Source organism: Neopsephotus bourkii, unplaced genomic scaffold, assembly GCF_033783945.1.
Source record: "Neopsephotus bourkii isolate Nb327-2 ecotype Australia unplaced genomic scaffold, CSIRO-AGI_Nbou_v1 NB_1248, whole genome shotgun sequence".
In the NCBI taxonomy this organism is placed as follows: domain Eukaryota; kingdom Metazoa; phylum Chordata; class Aves; order Psittaciformes; family Psittacidae; genus Neopsephotus; species Neopsephotus bourkii.
In genome coordinates this window covers 5,348,550-5,370,572 of record NW_026901733.1, presented here as the reverse complement: position 1 = coordinate 5,370,572, position 22,023 = coordinate 5,348,550, and the positions used below count along the sequence as shown (strand labels likewise).

The 22,023-nt window shown below is 40.9% G+C and overlaps 1 protein-coding gene across 2 annotated transcripts in view; it reads right to left on the bottom strand.

The window, feature by feature from the left end:
- AHRR (aryl hydrocarbon receptor repressor) overlaps nt 1–22,023 on the bottom strand; it is a 90,896-nt gene that overhangs the window by 31,953 nt on the left and 36,920 nt on the right. The window contains exons 1-2 of one of the 2 annotated variants that reach the window (XM_061364748.1): nt 4,311–4,500; nt 39–139 (exon numbers count right to left, since the gene is read on the bottom strand). Coding sequence is in view for 1 of the 2 variants with exons in the window: in XM_061364749.1 (XP_061220733.1) it covers nt 39–139 (101 nt within the window). In the remaining variant the exon portion in view is untranslated. Of the gene's footprint in view, nt 1–38; nt 140–4,310; nt 4,501–22,023 lie in introns of those variants that run through there. The other variant, XM_061364749.1, reaches the window with a different exon arrangement.

Genomic DNA, 22,023 nt, shown 5'->3' with positions numbered 1-22,023 from the left:
TAAACTAGAGCCACAAAAGACAACTTTTTTCCACTCACTTCTAGTAGAAGTCCACCTTCTTGTACAGCAGTCTTGTTAGATATATTGTCTTCTTTTATCGTTTGGCCAACTTGCTTCTTAAAGTGCTTTTCTTGAATGGCTGTTGAAAAGAGTTATTATCAATTTAGAAATCATAATGATTAGGGCTGCTAGACTAAAATTCTCATTTAGACACTTAAGATGCATTGATTTAATTGGGAGTTACTGCCTTTGTGGTCTGGATCTCAGTTACTAACAACTTTCTTTTGCTGTGAGGGAGATAGATACATATTTGGCAGTCCAGATGTTTTTTATATGAAATATCTATCACATTTTTTATTGAACATATTTTTCCCATTAGTGTACTCTACATAAAGCAACAACCAAAACCCACAGGAAAGAGACTAAAGAAAGTTAGCAAGTTGTTTTGTTTATAAGAATATGTATTATGACAATATAAAGAAACATCTATATAGCTCAGAAGACAAGGCACTGAAATGAGTTCCTTATTTTCAGTGCTGACCTTCTTGGCATCAGATTATTTTCAGTCTCACTTTACCCTCTTCACTTCTACAAGTCTGAGCATGAATGTAAGATTCAAGAGAATGTTCTTAAACTGTTTCATTTTTAAACAGAGGTTTAAAGTTTGTTTTTAGCAGGTCACCACATGAAATTCATTAAAATCTCTCCCTATAGATTAAAACTGCATTTTTCCTCATAATAACGAAAGCCTTCATGGGAGTCAAAACTGGTGAGTGCTTCCTGCACATGGGATCACTGCTTGATCTGAAATGTCTTTTAATACTCCATATTGATATATACCACAAAGTATCCCTGAAATATAATGCCATTTCTGGGGATAATGAAAGAATCTGAGAAGGCTGACAGCACATTGGGCTCCTGCATCATCTAGGGAGTATGACATGAACCTATCGTTATCATCTGCTCAGTGAAAGTTGAGTCAGCTTCACTCCTGCTGCCCTGTCCCAGAGATGGGTCATACAAATATACAGGTAGCAAGCAGAGATTCCGTTTTCTGTCTGTTCTCCTTTCAATGGAGAGAAGAGAGAGGAGAAAATGCCAATAACATCAGCTGGGACATTTGATGCGTATTGTCGCTTCCATCTAAAGGAGAGCTGGAGCAGCCTGAGATGGTTCATCTCAGGTTAATCAAAAAAAAAGAAAAAAGATTAGCACAAAAAGGAATAGTTTACACCAAGTCAGAATATGAAGAGGATACAGCCAGCAAGTCTTTGATGCTCCTGAGCTTGCAGCTAAAATTCATGACATTTAATGGGATTTAAACTTTTAGTAAGATACCAAATTAAGAAAAAGGTATATATTTTTAAGTAGTTTGAATGATATTGATCTAAACAGAGTCACAAAGGGCTGTGACTCAATTTAACAGCCTAGTGAGGGACTGTTGCAAGATCCATCAGCGTTTTACAATAGTTCATAGCAACGCAGAGCCACACTGACTGAATATTCGTGCTGGTTTTTAGCTTACGTTGTAAATATTTGCCTCCAGTGATAATGTTGGTCATTGCCCCAAAGCAATCATTTCAAATGTATAATTAGATGTCATAAACCCCTCCCCTGGGCATGGGAAAACACATCAGGAAAATCCTAAGCTGCCTAAACCAGACCCCTACCCACGTTTTCCAGCCAAAACAACCTTGTGATTTCAGACGTGTAAGCGAGGCTGCTATGAACAGGACACACAGATTCTTCAGTCTTCATTTTCACTTTTGTATACCTTTTGGACTAACTGGAAACAGTTGTGCTATTTTCCCCCATATCAGCCAAGCCTTCTGCTACGCCTGTCCGTAAGAACAGACATGTGGACGCTCACGACAATCATTTTTAAAAGCCCAGCCCCTATTCCAGGGGCATCTTCCAGAGTTTTCGCTCTCAGAGGGGATGGTTTTGTGATTACTGCCACGGCGGTTTGCAGTCTTTGTGCAGGTTAAAGGACAGACAGGGAGGGGTGCAAGGAAAAGAAGGTTTATTTTTGTGATGTGCTCCTCTGGCGTTGTGAAAATTCCACCAGTTCAAACTTCATCGTTAGTGGAAACTATTATTCTACCCGACTGAGAGGGCCAGAGCTCCCTGACTGTTTGTTAGCCTTCAGGCTCACACAAACACAGCAGCAGAAGCACAAGAGATGTTTGTTCCACAGCTTGTCTGGCTACTATAAATTCCATCTCCAAATGGAAAGTATTTTAATGTTATTTTGCCAGCTAGAGTTACCCATATGTTAGGCCACACACATCCGTTTCATAACATACCCTACTCATTGGCCTGGACTGCAAGGAGACCCATTGTACCGTCAAAGACAAATGACACCCCTCATGCCAGGCATCAAGAGCTCCTTGGAGACAGGGATGTTTGTTCCTTGCACCTGAGGCAGCAGAGCCGTGGCTCACTGTTCATTCTTGTTCTGCCTCCCTGCACTGAAACACGCATTAATCCACCCAGGGCTGGCTGATACCGCAGGACCAGCTCAGGAGAGATACTACTGCTGGTGATAGCCTGTCACCGGGAGAAAGGGGAGCAAGACAGGCAGAAAACCACACAGATTCCCCAAATGAATGAGGAGGAGGAAACGCACAACATGACAGGGTGAGGAGGGGAAACTGCAAGATGGTACCTGACTAGGCAGAAAAACAGGGAAAAGAAAACAGAGCAGCCTAGCTATACCCCTGTCACCACCAAGAATCTAGAGGGAGAACTGAAGGCAAGTATTGGTTATGAGAGGCGGCTTGATATCAAAGACCCTGATGCCAATAGAGCTGTGGTTAAGCTTAGACATTACATAAAATGGTGGCCCTTTGGAGCAACAGTAAAGCCTACAATGCCGAAGACAAATGAAAGACTGGAGAATGCAGGGGGGCTGTCTCTAGTAGGCAGGGAGGAGCAAACTGTGGAGAGCTAAAGGATAACAAACAGCAAAGGATGAGTCAGTGACCTGAGGGGAAAACCGGCTGCTGGTGTTCCTATATATCAAGAACGGGGCAAGGAAGACACTGATATTGCAGGCAGTTTGGTGAATGCTGCTGGCTGTAAATAAATAAATAATTCGGAAAGTTTTACCTTTATGGAGCCATGGACTGCTTTCGATGGGAGAGGCAAGCCTTGAGACTGTATTACCAGCAATCCAGAGCAGAGTGCTCATCTACCAGGTTCAGAACTGGCAGACTGAAGAGATGTGAAGCTGGGACAGCAGAGACCTGTTTCTGTGCACAACTTCTCTAGCCTGTGCTTCCAGAGCACAAAACAGAACAGAAGATGGAGCTGTTCTGCCAAAGAAGATGAATGAGGGAATTGATGCCACAGGGTGATAAACACAATGTATACATGTACCAGGGCTGACAGTTCTGCAAGTTCATGCTATCTAGTGAGCATGGTGCAATCACAGGCAACACTGAAAGCCCACAAGTTTGGAAACACTGGGTCCTACAGAAGGACAACACTGTGGAAATGTACGGGGGGCGGGAGGGGGGGTGGGGAAGGGGGTGGGAGGGCAATGAGGAAGAAGAGAGTGAAAAAAATAAAGGAAAATGGCCAGTGCAACTTCCTGAAGGAAAGGTACCAGATCCGAGAACATTGGCCCAAGATTGGTCCAAGTTCTGAGCTGAACAAGATGAAAAGGGTGGAAATGAAAAAATAATGTAGAGTTAGAACTGGCAGTTAATTAACAGAGGAAAAAAAGTCCACAAAAGGGATGGTAAGTTTGGCTGAAGGAGTATGGGACTATCTCAGGCAGTACTGCTGAGCTTGTCACAGCTGCACTGTCTCTCCGCAGAGCACTAAGGTCTCTTTTGAGCCTCCAGTTCTGATGTGAGCATCGCTATCTGCATTTGCAAACCCCTTGGCTTGAAAACCAAATCTGGAATATTGTAAAGAAGAGAAAAGCTGCCTGACACTTTAAAGTCTATAGGAGCACTATGAAACCAGCCGCTCCCTTTCCCCCAGAAATAACAGAACATTTATTTGTTGTGGAACACTGTATTCTTTCAGAGGGATGGAAATTTCAGAACCCTTAAAACTGCAGCTTTCAAACCCATGGGGTTACATTCTCCAGAGTGTTTCTATACCTCTTCCTGCACAAGCACAACCTTCTTTCTTCAGAAAATAGTTGGCAAATTTACCTGCCATGCTAAGCTCTGTAACCAACTGATGTGTGGTCAAACCGTGGCCCAGCCAATCCAGGAGCCTTTCACTGCTCAGGCTACCTGCATCAAGCAACAGCACAGGCAAGAAATGAGCAGTGAAAGGGTGCTGTTTCTTACCTGAGCACCTTGCCTGGGTTCATCTGAGGTGTAACAAGGGGACATCTCTGCCTTCTTTAGACTCACTATGATGTAGGCATATCACTTTTGAGCCCTTCTATAATGGGTACCCATGAGAGCATTTCTCTCCAGTGATGCCAAAGAAATACATTTTTTTTTTATGTTTTATTTAAATGGACAGATGAAATTACCTGAATGTAGCTTGCAGCTTGCATGTTCAGAGATACTGCTTTATGAATACAAGTCTTACTTTTAGTAACTATTATTTGAAAGGAAGGGAAAACAGGGTCTTTCTTCCTGGATCTTTTAGCTGCAGGAAGAATCCGCTATGCGTTACCCTGAATGGTAAGAAAACAAAACAAAACAACTAGGAAACACTTGGTGTGAGCAATTCTGATTAACAAACCCACAGCCATGAACTGAAATGGTCTGTTTCCTCTTGCTGCATTACAGAGAACACTGAGTGACAAAAAGGACAGGGCTTATTAGATGCACGCTGAAACTAAACAATATACAACATAAAGAATGGCTATTATACATTGCCAAACAATATGAAAGGGATGTTTGCACTCTGGAATGCAACAACATATAGGTTGCATGAACATTTTGGGAAAGAATTCAGCACCAACATGCACCCTCTGAATAAAAGATGCATGGTGCTCAGTCCTGTTGCAGAGGCTACCAGAGTGCCAGATGAAATTATGCTAGCAATAATGCAAAGTTTTTCTTCCCAACTTAGCGGTTTTCTCAGTCTGCTTCTTCTTAAGAGATGCTTTGAAATCTGACTGCCCTTTGAAGTTTCCCGAGTACAGCATGACATTTATTTAAGGTACAAACTGAACTGTTTGTTTTCCAGATCCCATCCCCTCTTTCTTTCAGAGCCACTTTGCCCCTTTCCCTCATCCATTTTTCCCTGCACAAGAAGGGCATCAAAGAGATGCCCCTGCCCGGCAAATCTCTTCTCCCTGCAGCCCTTGTGAGGACCTAGTGGGGACACGTCACCCCCTTTAGACTCCAGCCTGTGTCCCAGCCCCGTCCAGAGAAGCCCTTTTGAAGGGGAGGCAAGGGGAGGAGAAGTCCCTGCTGCGGAGGAGGCAGACTGCTGACTAACCTCAGCCCCGCTGTCACGCAAGCCTCGCCGCCTGTCAATCTCCCTGCGGCTCTGACAGGGGCCTGGCGCCCGTTCAAACCCTTGCGTGCGAGCAGACGAGCCGCATTACCCTATGAAGTATTTCATAATAACAACAGCTGTTAAATATTGATGACTCCTGGCAAGCGCTGAATGCTTTTCGAGAAGGTTAAGCCTTCGTGGAATGGAACCTAATTCATATATACTGGATCAGATATCTGGAAGTTGCCTAAAAAAAGCAAAGGGGCTTAAAGGAAAGGATCAGAAAAATAACTCTCGTGCAACAGGGAGAGGGGAGAAAACCCACAGTGTGAAAGGTGAGGAGTGTTTCCCTGGAGTCAAATCCTTTTGCAATGAGAAAAAAACGCTGCTGGAGCGATCATCAGAATGGTTGTTTCACTGTGTTCCACTGGACAGTTTCGTTTCTTTAGGATTTACTGCGGAGGAGATAAACTTTCTAAAACAGTGACCCAGCTGCCACTGCTGTCTGTGTATGTAAAAGTACACATGGAAATTATTTCTACGGGAAAAACATAGAAAAGAGGGAGAAAGCTTGCATTCCTGAAGTTTCTCTGCAAACATCAGCCCTGAGAGATCTGGCTTGTTAAAAGATTTAGTAATGATCAGACGAGATATTAAGGATGAGATCTGAGAGGGTTTCCAGCAGGCAACAAAGGGGGAAGGGTGAGCCCCTTGCCTTGGGCAAGTTCTGATGTGCCCTCCTCCAGTTCCCAGAAGAAAATACCCCTCTTCCCCACTCTGCCCTCTAAAACCCATCAGTCCAATCTTTTCCCTCTTGACTTAACTGTTGAGCAAGGTTTTGTCAAGAAGGGAATCAGTTTAGGGTAGGAGTTCATGTTATGCAGACTGAGTCTTTGGGACAGAGCTGATATGATTCCAGGGCACACAGTACCGGACAGTCCAGCAAAACGGCAGCATCAGAATCAGGGTGTGGGTGAAAGAGAAGAAACATAAACTGAGCTCTTCTTGAGCAGGCAACCAAGTCAGGGTATTTCTTTCTTGCACGTGAAAAAGAGGCCTCTGTGCCTTTGCGGAGCACAATTTAGGTGAGGCAAGCTGAGAAGCTGAAAACAACTACCTGCTTATGTCCAGTTGTGCTGTGGTGCAAAGAGATCTGCTAAGCTTTAGGAAAGTATTTTACCTGTGGGGAGCCCAGGCCTATCTATTGAGTCAAGATAGGGAATCATGGAAACTGAGGAAGTTGTAGGTTGGAAGGGACCTTTGAAGGTCATCTGGTCTATCAAAATAAGAGCTTGTTATGCAGGTTGCTGAGGTTTTTCATGGAGTATCCCCAGTGGTAGATGTTTCACATTCACTCCAAGAAAAATCTCATTATTTAATTACAAACAGGATTAATTTTGCAAGATAAGAGCTGCTTGTGGGTTTAAGTGAATGAGCATTAGGATAAGTTCTGGGTGGACACTCCCTGCTTCCAGAGCTCTTGGTCTGTAAAATGTGTAGAGTAACTTAAGAAATGTTAAGAATGGTTAAGTGGTTGTCATGAAAAGTGTGGTACATGGAGAATATGTGAATTAAGTTATTAGCTATTATTAGAATGGGTTTTGATGGTTTATTCTGTATCTTCACAACTGGCTCACAAGAAACCACACCTGTATGTCATATTTTTTTTGTGTAGACTGGGACTGTAATATCTCACTTATTCTGTAATTTCTGAGGGACCACAAACCCAAAGAAAAGCTGTGCCTCCATGAGAAACCAAATTGTGTGTTAACTAAACAAGCAACAGACTCAAAAGAACTTATCTAGAAAGCACATTTCCTCTCTACAGCTTACTGTTGCAACAGATGATCTTCCCAACAGAAAACCCCACATTGTGCATTGGCAAAGAAGATATATGAGAGTTCTGTTTGCACTACTGTGAGTAAACATTTGAGTTTACTATAGATATAGTAAACTATAGACTATATTGGCTATAAGACTACCAAAGACATGCGGTCCTCTTAAATTATCCCAAGATACAAAACTTATTCCAAGTAATTGTCCTCAGTTTCATCTTCATCATTCCATTTGATTACCTGCTAATTTAAATATAATTATTTGATGATGCGGACTTATTGATTTATAGGTTCAGTCCTGGGGCCTTAATTTCATCCCTGCATTATTCCATTCTTAGAGTAATCAAGCTGTAATACATTAGCTTGTCTGAGTGTGGATTTGCTTGAGCACCTTTGGGAATAAATCCATAAAAGGTAAAAACAAATGGGTTATTCTGTCAAACTACAAAATGGATCAAAAGCCTGAATTATCAGCAACTCTGAGTAAGAAACCTGCAAACCACTTAGTCCACTTTCAAATCAATACCCACATCCCTCATCGAGATTACAATGATTTCAACAAATTCCTTGTCCCTTAAGTCATGAGTTTGTAATTTACATGTTCATTATTCAGCATCAAAATTTTCTTTGTATATATTTTCTTTATATATATTTTATATATGTTTATATCTATATTTATATTTTATATATATTATATATATTTTTTCTTTATATATATATATATACTCTTTTATATGGGTCTGAATCATGGGTCATCTACCATCATCACCTGCGACTCCTCGAACGCTTTCATCAGTGCTGCCTCTGTACAATTCTAAACATCCATTGGACTGACTATGTGTAAAATGTTACTGTCCTTGAACAGGCAGGGGTCACCAGTATTGAGGCCATATTGCTGAAATTGCAGCTGTGCTGGGCAGGGCACGTCTCTAGAATGAAGGATCACTGCCTCCCTAAGATCGTGTTGTACGGTGAACTTGCCACTGGTTGCCGCAAGAGAAGTGCCCCAAAGAAGAGATATAGGGACTCCCTGAAACAATACCTTAGCCTTGGCCATATTGGCTACCATCAGTGGTCCACCTTGGCCTCCAATCGGGAGAATTGGAGACACACCATACATAATGCCATTGTCTCCTTTCAGAACTCACACAGAACTAGTGTCGAGGAGAAAGGACAACATAGATTCACGCTCCACCTATACCACCCAAGGAGACCTTTCACTGCGCTTTTTGCAGCCAGAGTTGCCTATCTCACATTGGCCTTTTTAGTCATCAGCGTGCTTGTAGTAAGCATGGGCAAAGCCCTTTCCAAATCTTCATTCGCGAAGCTAAGCCATGATTCAGAATCAAAATATGCAGCAAGTTTAGTGTAGAAAAAAATCAGTTTAAAAGAACTATCCTGTATTTAGAAAGCTTGCTCAACATTGGTTATTTTAAGAGGACCTCATAATTGGTATATTAAGGACCTCATAATATACCATCAATGTAGATTTATGTTTGTTTTACCCTAAATTCCATTTTCTTTTGTACTGCACTCTGACAGACTGCATGTTAACTCTGAATAACAATTCAGACTTCACCAAACTAATCCACATCAGCCTTAAATGTACTGCAGTGTGTTCTGACCTGCCACATCCTGATTGCTTGAGTGGGATCTCTGCAAATCCCACTTATCATGATATATATACAAACATATTCAGAGGAAGAACACATCAGGACACATTGATTCTAGTATCTATGGAGCAGATGACCTATCAAAAGAACTTGAGGGTTTTCCCCATTCTTCTAAGTGTCCTTCATGATGGTTTGTTGCCTGAAGAGCTGTTCATCTTTTCCCTTGTCCAGATATTTTAGAACATCTCTATAGCGAAAAATAGAGTTTAGTTTCTCTGTATCCTTTGAATTCCCAGGACTTTGTCTCTCTATTGTCCAATAGTGCAGTCCTCTTGATATGGCTCATATTATTTCAGTGACTTTAAGCCATTTTTTCACTGGTTTCGTTATCCCAATGAAAATAATACAACCATGAACATTGGGGTCCACAGAAGAGGCAGCTGCCTTTTGAAGAGAGACTAAAATGCCTGTGACTGTTTACTGAGGAGAGAAGGATGAGGGGAGATGAAACAGAGGTTTGCAAAAGTTTAAAGGCAACGCATAAACTGAATGCAGAACTGCTGTTCACCCAACATGAAGTGCCCCACAATATGAGGATTGCAAAGTGCTCAGTGACAGCAATACAAGAATGCTTTAAAGCAGACAAAAGACAGCAATTTTGGAGATGAGTATACCAGACTAGATGGACCACGGGTGTGACACAGTAGTACATTTCTATGTTGTTATATTGTCACTGCAATGCCACGACCTTGTCCACGAAATCTGCTGCAGACAGAAAATAAACAACAGATGAACAAGAACAGCGTCTGTGACTCGAAACAAAGTATATCACAGAAGTGACAATAAGAAAAATTAGAACCTTATGAGAACACTTGTATGTGACTAAATTTAAGCATATGATGAGACCAGATTGTGACTAATCACTGCATACAAACAAACAAACAATAAAACAAATTTCTTTTATGATAAATAGCCTATTGAAATAAATTTGAGCCTGAAATATTTTTCAGAAGCATAAGTAAGGAGACCACAATCCATTTTTGCTGAAAGGACAGCTAAGAGAAAAGCTGTGTGTGCTCATACGTAAGAAACTACAGTCTACTGGAATCTTCCCCACTTTAAAAATGGAGACCATAGGAATTGCATCTTATTGAAGAAATGCAATGAAGTCAGGGTAAAAGATTTATCTTGAGACTATCAGAGCATTTTTAGTCTTCACTGGCTGCAGATGTGCACCATTTTACCCTCTTCAATTTAGATCTACAGTTTAGAACATTTAGTAGATCAATCCCTGAAGAAAGAAATCAAATCAAAGACCAAGCATGAAAAAACATGCAACTAGGAAACTGTATGAGAAAACAGTTCTCCCCCTTCCTGATTAAATCAACCTGACAATGACTGACTTATGTGAGAGTTACTTGACCCTTACTGATCTTTTTGGAATTGATAACCTCTTCTCCAAGCCTACGTTTCAGACTGTCTACTGAGCTTCCACTCCTTAATTGCTACCGCTTTTATAAAATCCTTGTCCCTTTATAGTTTCATTTATACCACTCTTCATGGAAAAGCAAAGGCTAAATTCATACCTGCTAACTCCAAGAGGGAATTTAAGTCACTATCTCTTCAGAGAGAGTTGAAAGAGCATGTGTCAGTAGGCCAGTATATCACCCAAGAGACTGTTTAAAAATAGCCAAAGCATACGATCTGGAGAGGATAAAGGAAACCTTTAAGATGAAATAAACATTGAATCTAAAATATTCATGCTGAGACCTTAGTGCACAGGATGTGCATATGTTACCCAGAAAACCAAATCTGGCTTCATTGGTTTCAGCGGCAAAAATATCATCAGAGCAATTCCTTAATATCTGCTTTATATAGCAGCCATACTGCAGCCGATATTAGAGGCACAGACACATTTGCTTTCCAGTGTACTTTAAATACGTAAAAATAACACACTTGACAGAAGAAATACAAGATTCTCCTCCTTTAAGTCAGCTGGATACCACAGCACATGCCACTCTCTTTCTACAGCAGAGCAGCTTTGCTTTGGTCTTTTCTGCTGTCTGTGGAGACTGCCATGATGAGATTGACTGTATGAAGCCACGAGACGTTAAATGAACCTAAGGAACTGTGGGAAAAACATGGCTGAGAGGAGGTCCTTGAGCTTCGGCTTTTCCACTTCAGGAAGTAAAAGAACACGACAAGACAAGATACAGGCAAATGAACCATCTGGATCAGTATCAAAAAGTTCAGAATACTCCTTCAGAATAATTTTTCAGTACTGTTTTAAGACACTGAACTGTATTCCAGAACTTTTAGAATGCTGAAGAAAGTCAGTAGCATGAAAATCTTACCTAAAAGCTCAGAATGAAGAACAATACAACACCAGAAGTCAAAAATTGAACTACCAGAACCCTAAGTTGATAATGTTACAACCCCTGGATACGTTCAATGTGGTTTTATGCACATTAAGATTTAGTGTATGCATTTAAAGTCTAGTCCTAAAAAGCTATCCAAACAGATGGACCTTCTCCCAACTGGAATCACTTGTAAGTCAGAGGGCCTGCAGAGAAGATATTATAGTTGGTTCAAAAATAAATTGCTTTGCAAAACAGGAACCTTCTGCAGAAGCAGAAAATGCATAGACATTATGTGTTCAATTACTACAAGAACCTTCATTTTTCACTTACTCACAAACGTTTTGCTTTGGCTTTTCTCACAGCTAGGTTCCACGCTCACGAGAAGATTCCAAGCAGATCCTAAAGACCCTAAGCAACCCAGTGGTGGGCTTACATTGTTCTCTCCTCATTAGTGCTAGAGAAATCAAGGTTTTTGAAAATCCCTAGGTCAATGACCAGAACTAGGACCTTTAATTTTAATAATCATAATTAAAAAATACTGTCTTTTAAAAAGGCAGAAAAGGTAATATTTGAGTGCCACACAAAGAGAGAGCACTATGCATATAGTAGCTCTGCTTTGATTTGCTTTTTAATTTTTAAAAACAGAGATGACTTAGATGTACTGATAAAAGGCAGCCACAGCATTCTTATCAGACTTGTCCCGTATGAAAACAAGGAACAATCAAACAATGTTCTGTGTTTCAGAAACAAAGTTCTAGCTAGTAAAATATAACCTTTTCTCCAGTTTCTAATCTTCTGTGTATGTGTCATTGACTTGAACAGGCAAGTCTGAGAAGATGCCTGCTACCTTGACTCATAGCAAGCTACCAAAGAAATAATGAGTATTCCTCCTGGGATAAGGACAGGAAACTAGTCTCTTGCTGATAAAACATATAAGATGGCAGCCTCAACTTTCAAGGCAATTATAGTTAATTACAGCTTTCACTGACTGATCAATACTAGGTGAATAGTATGTATAGAGAGAATTAGGAAACACAAATTATTTCTAGTGCTTCTTATTCTGTCAAGGTCTTCTAGATGAAAACTGGTGATTTCTTACCTACTGTCTCATTCAAACTGTATTACACTCATTATATGATACAAACATCAGTTTATATTGATTTTTTATCAGTTATAATATGATCTTCATTGGATAAACACTGCGACTTGCTGCCAGCATCAGTCCAATAACCACTGAAACAAAACTTAATAGTGCTAAGCTAAGGCAAATAAGGATAGGCTTAAGGCAGAAAATAAACGTTGCAAACTGCAAAAAGCAAAAGCAAAGATGCTGTTGAACATATTCTTAAAAAAATGTGCATGTTAACTGGAGAATATGTACACTCCAGAGCCTAGTTTGGTTTAAGTCGAGCATTTTTCAGAGGAATCATTCCACTGCATCTAAGTGAGGAACATTTTTTCTCCTGCCGGGGCAGATTTGCAGGGAGGAGGCTCATTTCTGCCTTGCTGGTCTGGCAGGCAGCAGAGCTCTATTCCTCTGATCAAGAGATCACTTTCATAACCACTTTTCTGAGGTCACAAATGAGTCTGCTGCAGTCACGCAACCCCTCGCCTACCAGAGCTTACTACAACAATACAGGTTCATGGAAACCTTTTAAAGAAGCAGCCCATCCTGTTGACCCACGCAGATATAAGGCACATGCAGATTATCATAGGGGCTTCCCCTAAATATGTCACAGGACTATATTACTCCAGTTTGAGCAGGGAAGAAGTGTATAGCTTGGAGTTTTATCTGGATGGAGTCACGTTGCCAGGGTAGAATTAAACAAAAGGTATATAGCTCTGTAATTCTTTTAAACTACACTGGTATCTTTTGCAAATATTTATTCAGCCTGTTCCTTTTTATTACCTTCAAGGTCCGTGTCTGACAACCATGTGCTACTGGGAATTATGCTACTTAAAGTATTAAAAATCCATGGTAAACAGTCGACCAAGCATTAGATTCAGTAAATAACAGATAGGATTGCCCTGAATTAAACACTGCCCTGCTGCAGTGTTAGAAACACAGACACTACAGAAAGGGTAGATCAGGAAATAGGCTTACTCTCAAGACTTTATTCTGAAGAAATGCTGTGAAAATAAGAGTATGAGTTAGAGCTTGTTTCTAGGACAGAAAAGCCTATTTTATATGTTAACAGACAGTGTCCCACAAAGGACCAACATACTAATCTGCTGTATGGACATGCCTGCAGGTGGCAGTTGAAATGGCCTTTGGTGATGGGGCAGGTGGGAATTTAAAGAAATAAGTTAAAACTAAGTTTCCTCTTATGGTCAGTCAGCTCTACCCAATGAAGAGGGAGCTGGCCTATTTTGACAAGCAGTTAGCACTGTGAGAGCCACCATTGTTGTTGCATCATGAATTATTTGCACTAATTACCTGAAATAAAGTTTTCAAAAGCCGTTAAATTACTTGGGAGCCTATAATTTAAAAAATTAAGTTGGATGTATTGCTCATTGACGTTTTATGAGGATTAGTACGCAGACCCATTTCATTTGAAAGCAGCAGAAACAAGCTTGCCCAAACCAGTTTTATAATCCAGCTTAAATAAGTAACAATAGCAATGAGGGCACAGCAGTAAACTCATTGAGGACTCACCGTGTGGGCTGAGATGACTCGTTTGCACACCGTCCCACAAGTTCATTGCTATTATTAGCTATGCTAGTTAGGTGAAAGCTTGTTCAGGTGAGCCCATACATGTTGCAGGCAGTTTCAGGGACTCTGGAGGTGGACTCGCGGGTTGTAAAGTGCCCTTAGGTTCATCCAAAGTGATATTCAGGCTTCATCGTGGTGTGCCTCTTAACCCAGCTGAAGCAGTGGGAGAGGTCCTCTCCCATCTGCACTGCAGCTTGTCATTTGCACAAAAGATGACCTCCCAGTCTAGCTTTGATAGGAAAATAATGACACCCCAAAATCAGCCTTGTCACTGCTCCAGGTCTCATCTGGAGGGGAATTAGGCTGGAAACTGGATGGAGGATTGTGAGGTTACTGCTCTGGACCTCACTGTCAGACCCTGGCCTCATGTCGTGGATGGGAAGTTTGAGCAGCAAGGCAGACATGGAGATCACCACTGTTTCTCAGACCAAAGTGCTGGTGAAGGTGCTGACAGCCTCCAGAGTGACCTCAAGGGTAACAGTACCAGTGCAGACAAGGCCACAGGCATTTCTGCAGGTAGGACATAGACTTGTGAAACTTCTGAAGGTGATACCCTGAGTCTTATGTTACTCATCTGTGCCCCTTCACTTACCACTGAAGCAGCTTCCCATGGAAATGAAAAATACACAGGGTCAACTCCCGCCTAAACAAAGAGATGTGACTTTGTCCCTGTTTATGGACTTCGGCTAAACCACAAGAAGTTTGTCTAAAGTGAAAGAGCGTTGGATACTAATGCAAGTACTGCATTGACACGACAATTTTTCCTTTCTAATTATGGAAAGAGATACATGAGAATACTGCTGTGCTACTTTACCTTCACAAACAAATTACACTGTTCTTCTGGAGGCAGTTGGCGAAAAAATCATTGGTAACAGCAGGAATGAGTTTACGTATGGGTATTTCAGGGTAAACAACTGCTAGAACACTTGCAGCTCAGCTTTGTTCTGCACAGCAGTCTGGCCACAGATCTGGTACCTAAAAAAGTGTTGCCTCAATGAGGGTCCTTTTTATATTCCCTATTACATTAACATGAAATATTTGCAATCTTTTTTCGAGAACATGACTCAAAGACAGTGTGGTGAATTGCTCCATTTTCTAAGGAGATGAAAGAAGGTGCCTAATACATGTGGCTAAATCCCATCGAATCTGCAATTCTAGAGAAAGAATTGGTCAGTAATTTAGTATGATGAAATCAGGATGAACAATGACCTCTGATATGCTGATTTCCAAATAATTACTGCAAGTTTTCCTCCTTCCCTCCACAGCTCTAAGCACTTGAACCTGACAGTCAAAGATCTGGACACCACCTACATACACAAGAGAACATGAAGTCAGTAATTTGGATTAGCCACAAATCTGCCTTTATGTTATATTTTTAGTCCTTTTTGGAAGTTTATTTAATTTGACAATTACCCAGAGAAATGTAATCCAGCTCACTTACACTCCAGCTAATAATCCAAAATCAAACGATTTCAGATTAGTGTAACATAAATCACTATTTAATAAATAAATTAACTTTAAATAGCTACTAAGAGGCTTTCTTTCATTAGAAATAAGTTTAAGTACTATGAGAAATTGCAGTAATTAAAATCAAGCTTTAAGGATTTCTGAGTAACTCAGTTACAAAAATTACAGCAAGCATGCTCTAAACAAAGCTTCTGCCCTCACCCTCCTCTTGCTGCCCCAACATACTGTACGTATTTGATATTCAGCTACCTTCCTACCACGGCCCAGTGATTTCCAGCCAGTTTTAGCCTTCAAGTGGAGGAAATTAGTGATCTGTTACTGCAATGTAAATGAAGTTCAAGCTTGATCAGGACCACTGAAGGGTACCTGGCTCTATCCAAGTAGATTAAAGAGGATGGGAAATAGTGCAGCTGCGGAAATTAGTTTAAAGCAAGTTGTTGTAACTGAGCCTTCTGCACAATGCTGGTCCATACAACCTGTCCTAGCTTGATATAGCCTTTGCCTGACGTGCAGGACAAAAAATGGAGCTGGAATACCTAAGCGTAGTGCCCCAGCCAAGGCAACACAGGCGGGAGTCGGTGGAGTCAAGGCAGAATGGGGCAGGCTGGGAACAGGGCAGCTGGAACATTCTTACTTACGCCTGATGTATTTTCCATTGCCCAGATGTTCCCCAGTTGACATGAGCTGTGAGACACTGCATGCGCCAGTCCCGGAGGGTGTTCTGACCCCTGGGAAGCACTAAAGAGGCCCAGGCCTGCCCAGCATTGAGGAGGCACAAAGGTATTTTGAAGCTCACGTCTCCTCTTCTCCCACTCCATCCCTGTGCCAGTTTCAGCTGCGGTGCGGAAACTCAGCTGTGGCGTAGGATTCATTTTGTACATTAACCCAATGAGCTAAAATACCATCTGAGACCAACATGCAGCTAATTGCTGTGAGAACAAAACTTTGAATTTCCTGACCTATTCAGAGTTTGAATTTCCCATTAACTCCACACTCCCGTACTAACAGATGGTATACAGGGCGCAGTTTCAAAACTCCCTGCATCAAGAACGTACGCAAAGAGAACAAGATGGGCTCAACTTCACACCCTGGAAACCTGCTCTTTACATGCCGAAAGGTAAACTTCTACATCAATCAATGAATGTGCCCAATTGTTCCCCCATTTCCATGCAGTTAATGCTGGCTCAAACTCTTGCACCAAAGCCATCCCTGCCATGGGGAGCTGGAAAAGCACTGGTTAGCAGGGCTGACTCATCAGCTGACTAGCCCACAGCATCAGCCACAAAGGACCCAGAATGCTGGTGGTGGCATGAAGCGTGTGGGTGGGAGCAAGGAATAAGCAATCATCTGGCAGCCTAATGCAGTAGGGAGGGCTGACAACAATTCAAGATTTATTGCCCCCTCCTGCCCTAAGGCTTCATCCCTCTGCTGCAGTGCTTCTCATCATCTCGACGCTGTGGTAGGGCTCTGTGTAGGGGGGGCAATGAAAGGTACATCCCCTGCCTGTGGCCCATGCAATGAAAGGATCAGCAGGCTATCTGAGCTCACCACACCCAGACCGCATAGGGCAAAAGGGTCTCATGGAGGAGAATGGAAAAGCGGTTTGCTTGCTCCTTCTTTTACCCAACAGGAGACGAGAACAACATCTTATTAGCAAAAGAACACCCAAAGAACATCGCTTTCCCACCAAAGTCAGTCTGTTAGTAGAGAGAAGAGATGAAGATCCAATTCTGGAATAGCATATGTAAGAAAAAGGTCTTAGGGACAAAGTAAGGAATACAGGGGAAAGGGACAATGTTGTAGCAAAGATGAGAAAAGGGGAAAATAAGTCTATATGAAGCAAACAAGAAAATCTGCAGATGAAGAAGATGCAAATAAAGGAAAAACATCTAAAAAGAAGTGAGGTGAGCTATTTCTAGAAAGGCTGCTAGAGAAAAAGAGGTGGAAAATATTTCTTAAAGATTTCCAAAAAAAAACAGGTTAACAAACTACAGACACTGAAACAGGGAAGGAAAGTCACCAAGGTAAACAGCAAAATAGAATTGACAGATTTAATTAAAAGCTTGACATGAGAGTACACTGATAAAATCCCCCAAATTGTTCACTTCTATCCCATTATCTTCAGGTAGGTCTGAGTTCACTTTCCGGTGTTCTTACCCTCCAGCAGCCTGCTACCACTGTGAATCTGGCTGCAAAATGGCTAGCTGCTCCCCAGTTTACCTAGCACATAACACTCTCCAGCCCGGTTACTGGAGTGGTGAAGGTGTGAGCTCATCCTTCCCAGGCTTCAACCCTTCCAGTGTCATTTTTGCTTTGATTCCTCAAAACACATTCTACTTCAGGCAATGCAGTTTTCAGAAGGCTGGGCCAGATTTTGAAGGGCTGACTTGTATTACTCCACTAATGCTGAAGTAAAGCAAAACATAATCAGGAATTAAGGACTTGACCACTTGTCTTTGTTTCCTCCCCAACCAAACTTTTCTCTTGAGAAAAGTCTTATTTGCCCAAATTTTGCCTACAGTAGGTCTTTCCTGGCAGATTGCTGCTGTGGGAAGGAGATTAGGTTTCTCAGTGTCCTCTTCGCCCCTGGAAACTTTCTGTTACATTTCCCAGTCTCCATTATAGGCATTTCAGGGCACATGAATATACAGCTTAAGTCTTTCCCAATATGATTTTACGTGCTGCTGTATGTATCATTTGGCAAGAGAGTGATGGAGAGTCGCAAAATTGCAGTTTGCCATGGTAGCTTTTCTCTGGCTGGAGAAACCATTCCATTTTATTTCCTGAACTAAAACCAAGCCAGTTGAACATCATCTTTAGAGATCCAGACAGTGGAATATCTGCTGAAGCTAGAATGTCTAAGGCAAGCACGCTGACCTCTGTCCAAAGATCATGACTTGATTTGACTAAAGACAAGAAACAATAAAGAAACTCATCTTTTCCAAATGACCTCTTGGAATTTAGTGCCCCTGTAGTTGTGTTGCTGAAAGAAGTATCCAGAAACTGACCTCTCCTTCCACCTCATTCTGCCAGCAGTGACTATCTCAGTCACACTACTGGTTTTAAAGATATTATCAATTATCACCATGACACTTATAGGGTGTGATTGCAAAGCAAACCTTCAAACTGACATTCTTTGCTTTCCTAGACAGCAGAGTTGTCAGAAACAAATATAGGGTGGATCACTGTCCCCATATAACGTAGCACTTACTACCAGATTTATGAACTATCTCTAAAGTGCTTGCTAGAATCACTAAGAATGAAAACTGGGTATCTTGATGTGCAATACCTTCGAACTGTCTGACATACCAAAAAGTACATGTTTGACTCTCAAGAAAGAACTGTTCTCTTAAACAGGTACATAGAGCTATATTGCTCATGTTTAATTATTAAAAAGTTCTGATGGCTCTGAAGAAGTGTTGGAAGAAATCAACTCCAGTTGAACACACAGTAATTTGTGAGCACTCTGCACCTTGCATGACTGAGCCTTTAATAACTGTTAAAGTGACTCCTGTGATTTTAAACATCTCTAATTTCCTCACACAATTATTATTGTTTTGAGAGGTACAGCCTTTTTCAAAATGCAGCAATGTAGATGAAGACATTAAAAAGTATGGAAAGAAGAAATGCAATTCCATTTTTTTTCCACTTACTGTCTTAGCCCTCATAATAGAATATTGGAATATTTTTCCACATAAATTCTTACATTCATCAGTTCAAGATGTATTATCTAGGTTAGATTATTTCTTCTCTCAATAAGTGTTTCATAAAGTATTATTTTGGGGCCATTTTTCCATATGAGGTTTATAGAGGTCATTTGATGGCATGATTTCATTTTAATAAATTATTTGGAACAAAATATAGAGGTTTTGTGACAAGTTTTTGGTGATACACAACGTAATATTAACAAATAGAAGACAGCATTTTCTCTGCAGATGTTGAAACACTCAGGGGAATATATAAGGTTAATACATGTACAGGGTTTGCAACTATGCAATTAGTAAAATGTTTATGAAGTTGTTAACGAACTAGAAAAAGAAAATTTAAAATAAGCTTTGATTTAGATCTGATCTTTGCTTCTTTTCAGTTCTCTTCTCTCAATTGATTTCAGCTGTTTCCAATGTGTAAGTAGCCAATTCCTGTTGCAGATTCACAAGTAAGTGGCAATAGCAGACACTTTATTTATTATAACGAAAAACTAAAGGCAGAGATTTACTTCCTATATATACCTTCAACTTGACATAATTTCATGCAGATATAAAAAGGGAGTGCATCAAGGGGATTTCAGTGGAATTTTAGGGACACGGTAAATCCATGTGATATGTGTTTGGCAAGACTATTATGTAGCTTTGAACCTTCATGAAAGAAATTATGAGCTGCTTTGAAGGATGTTTTAAAGTCTCTCTGTAACTTCTCTTAGTAAGCATTTAATTCATTTTACTGACATGCATTCTTCTTTCACTTCTACTCATATAGATGTCAAGTCTTTAGAAAATTTCTGTTGCATTATCTACATGATTTCACCAAAAATTATAATAAAATTAAAGCTGGATTTATAAAGGGAAATCTGCTGTGTCTCATCTAAATAAATTATTTCATCATGAAGAATGCTCAAGCACTAATTAATACATTATTACCATGTTAGATAGAGAAGAAAAGCATCTGTGATAGTTGCTTAGGATTCTCTTTCCAACATCAAAAAAAAACAAACACTAGACCAAATATAATTAAACGAACACAAGCCCTTAGAGTAATCCATTGAGCCAATCTGTAGCACTAAGCATACAACAAAATGAGGTAAGTTTTGCAGAAACCAGCTCCCACCTCATGTTTTATGATTTCCAAACATCTAAATAATATCTAGTGACAGCTTAGCAAGGCAGGTGTCTTTTCACAGATTCTGCCATGTAAATCACATTATAAATCATGAATCTTTGTGTTTGACTAAATAGTCTATTTATGTATTTATTTGCTTTCATACATGTATAAACCTCCCAGCCACCTGTAGCTCTGCTTATAACTTGAAGATTTTTATACAGGAGGAATTGGTGGGCGGCCCAGGCGTGATTTCATCCATAAAGAGCAATGTGAAGAAAATTATCAATGGCTGTAGGAGAGAGTCAAAGCTGTGGAAAGAGGCAAGAGGGTTGATAAGGATAAAGACTTGGTATGCAAGGATTATTAGGATTACATGGCCTCAGTGGGAAAAAGCCAGGCACAGACATGCCCACAGAGGTGGCAGAGCAAGTTGCTCTGAGAAATTATTAGCTATAAATTCTGTGGGGCATAAACACCAGTGATGTCAGAAAGGTCAGCAACACAAAGGTTACATCATGAGAAGGATACACGATTCAGATAAGCATTTGCATCATGTTCAGAAAGGAACTTACGGTCCAAAAACGGTGGACAGGGGACAAGGTGTCCCCAGGGTATAGAGGCAAGACAGAGAGAATGCAGTGTGGCTTTGGGCTGGGGCTGTCCTTGGTACCCCTCCAGCTGCTCTGGTCCTGGCTGTTGTGGTGGGATGGGCACTGGCTGGGAGGTCCTGATGGAAAATCACAGGAACCCTTCATCCCTTAGGGAGTAGCCAGCCCTCATGTCACCCTGATAGGTGTTTCTGACAGCAGATGCTGGAGCAGCAGTGATGTTGGCAACCAAACAGACAGGTTTAGGAGAAAAGAAAGGAAGTGCCAGTCTTGTCCATGGGCAGCATTCAGACAAAGATATCTCAAACTGTTTTGGAAACTGCGCAACAAGGAAGACCAAAAGGCATGAACTGAAGAGACTCCAGTCTTCTCCAAGGCTGTAAGGACTGCTCAGAATGGAGTCTGCCATCACATGATAATGTCCTTTCTATGTCAACACTGAGCAAATACCTCAGGCTGCTACTCAGAGAAGATGCCACCGTTGAGTGTTACATGACATAAAATCAGAGTTTCCAGTCATTGGCACATATTTTCTCAAGCAGTAAGTAGGTTAACCAGGGCTGCCCATCTGAAATCCAGTAAGGTGTTTTGTTTATTGCTGGCATTTAATTCAGGTTTCATTGCTCATACTAAATGCATTTAAAACTCCAAATACAGTATGCAAAAAAACCCCACACACCCCTGAAGTACATTCAGACACATCAATAAAATGCTATCAGTAAACAAAATTTAAATTCAATTTATCAGAGACTAAATAAAATCTTGAAAAGACATAATGAATTACAGAAAACCCTCAGGCCGCTTAGCCCTGCCTTATTCCGTGTCTTGGTATCCTGTTGTCCCTGTGTTGAGTCATTCTGGTGGATCTTTAGCAGTATTAGAAATGGCACCAGAGAAAAAAAAACTGATTGCTCACTGACAAAGCATGCACACATCTATTACAAGACAGGAAACAACAGACAGACACGTATCAACAATGCAGAGGAGCAACACAAAAACCCAGTGAGAGACAATACTGGTGCACATAGCAGGCAGTGGTCTCAGCACTTCAGTGACCTAACAATTAGCAGGACTTTCAGGATCAGAACAAGAAAGGCATTTTTTTTTAAATAAACCTCTTTAAAGTAGTTAATAAAAAACACATCTGAGTGTGAGTTGTTAACAAGTAGAAGCAACACAGCATTTATG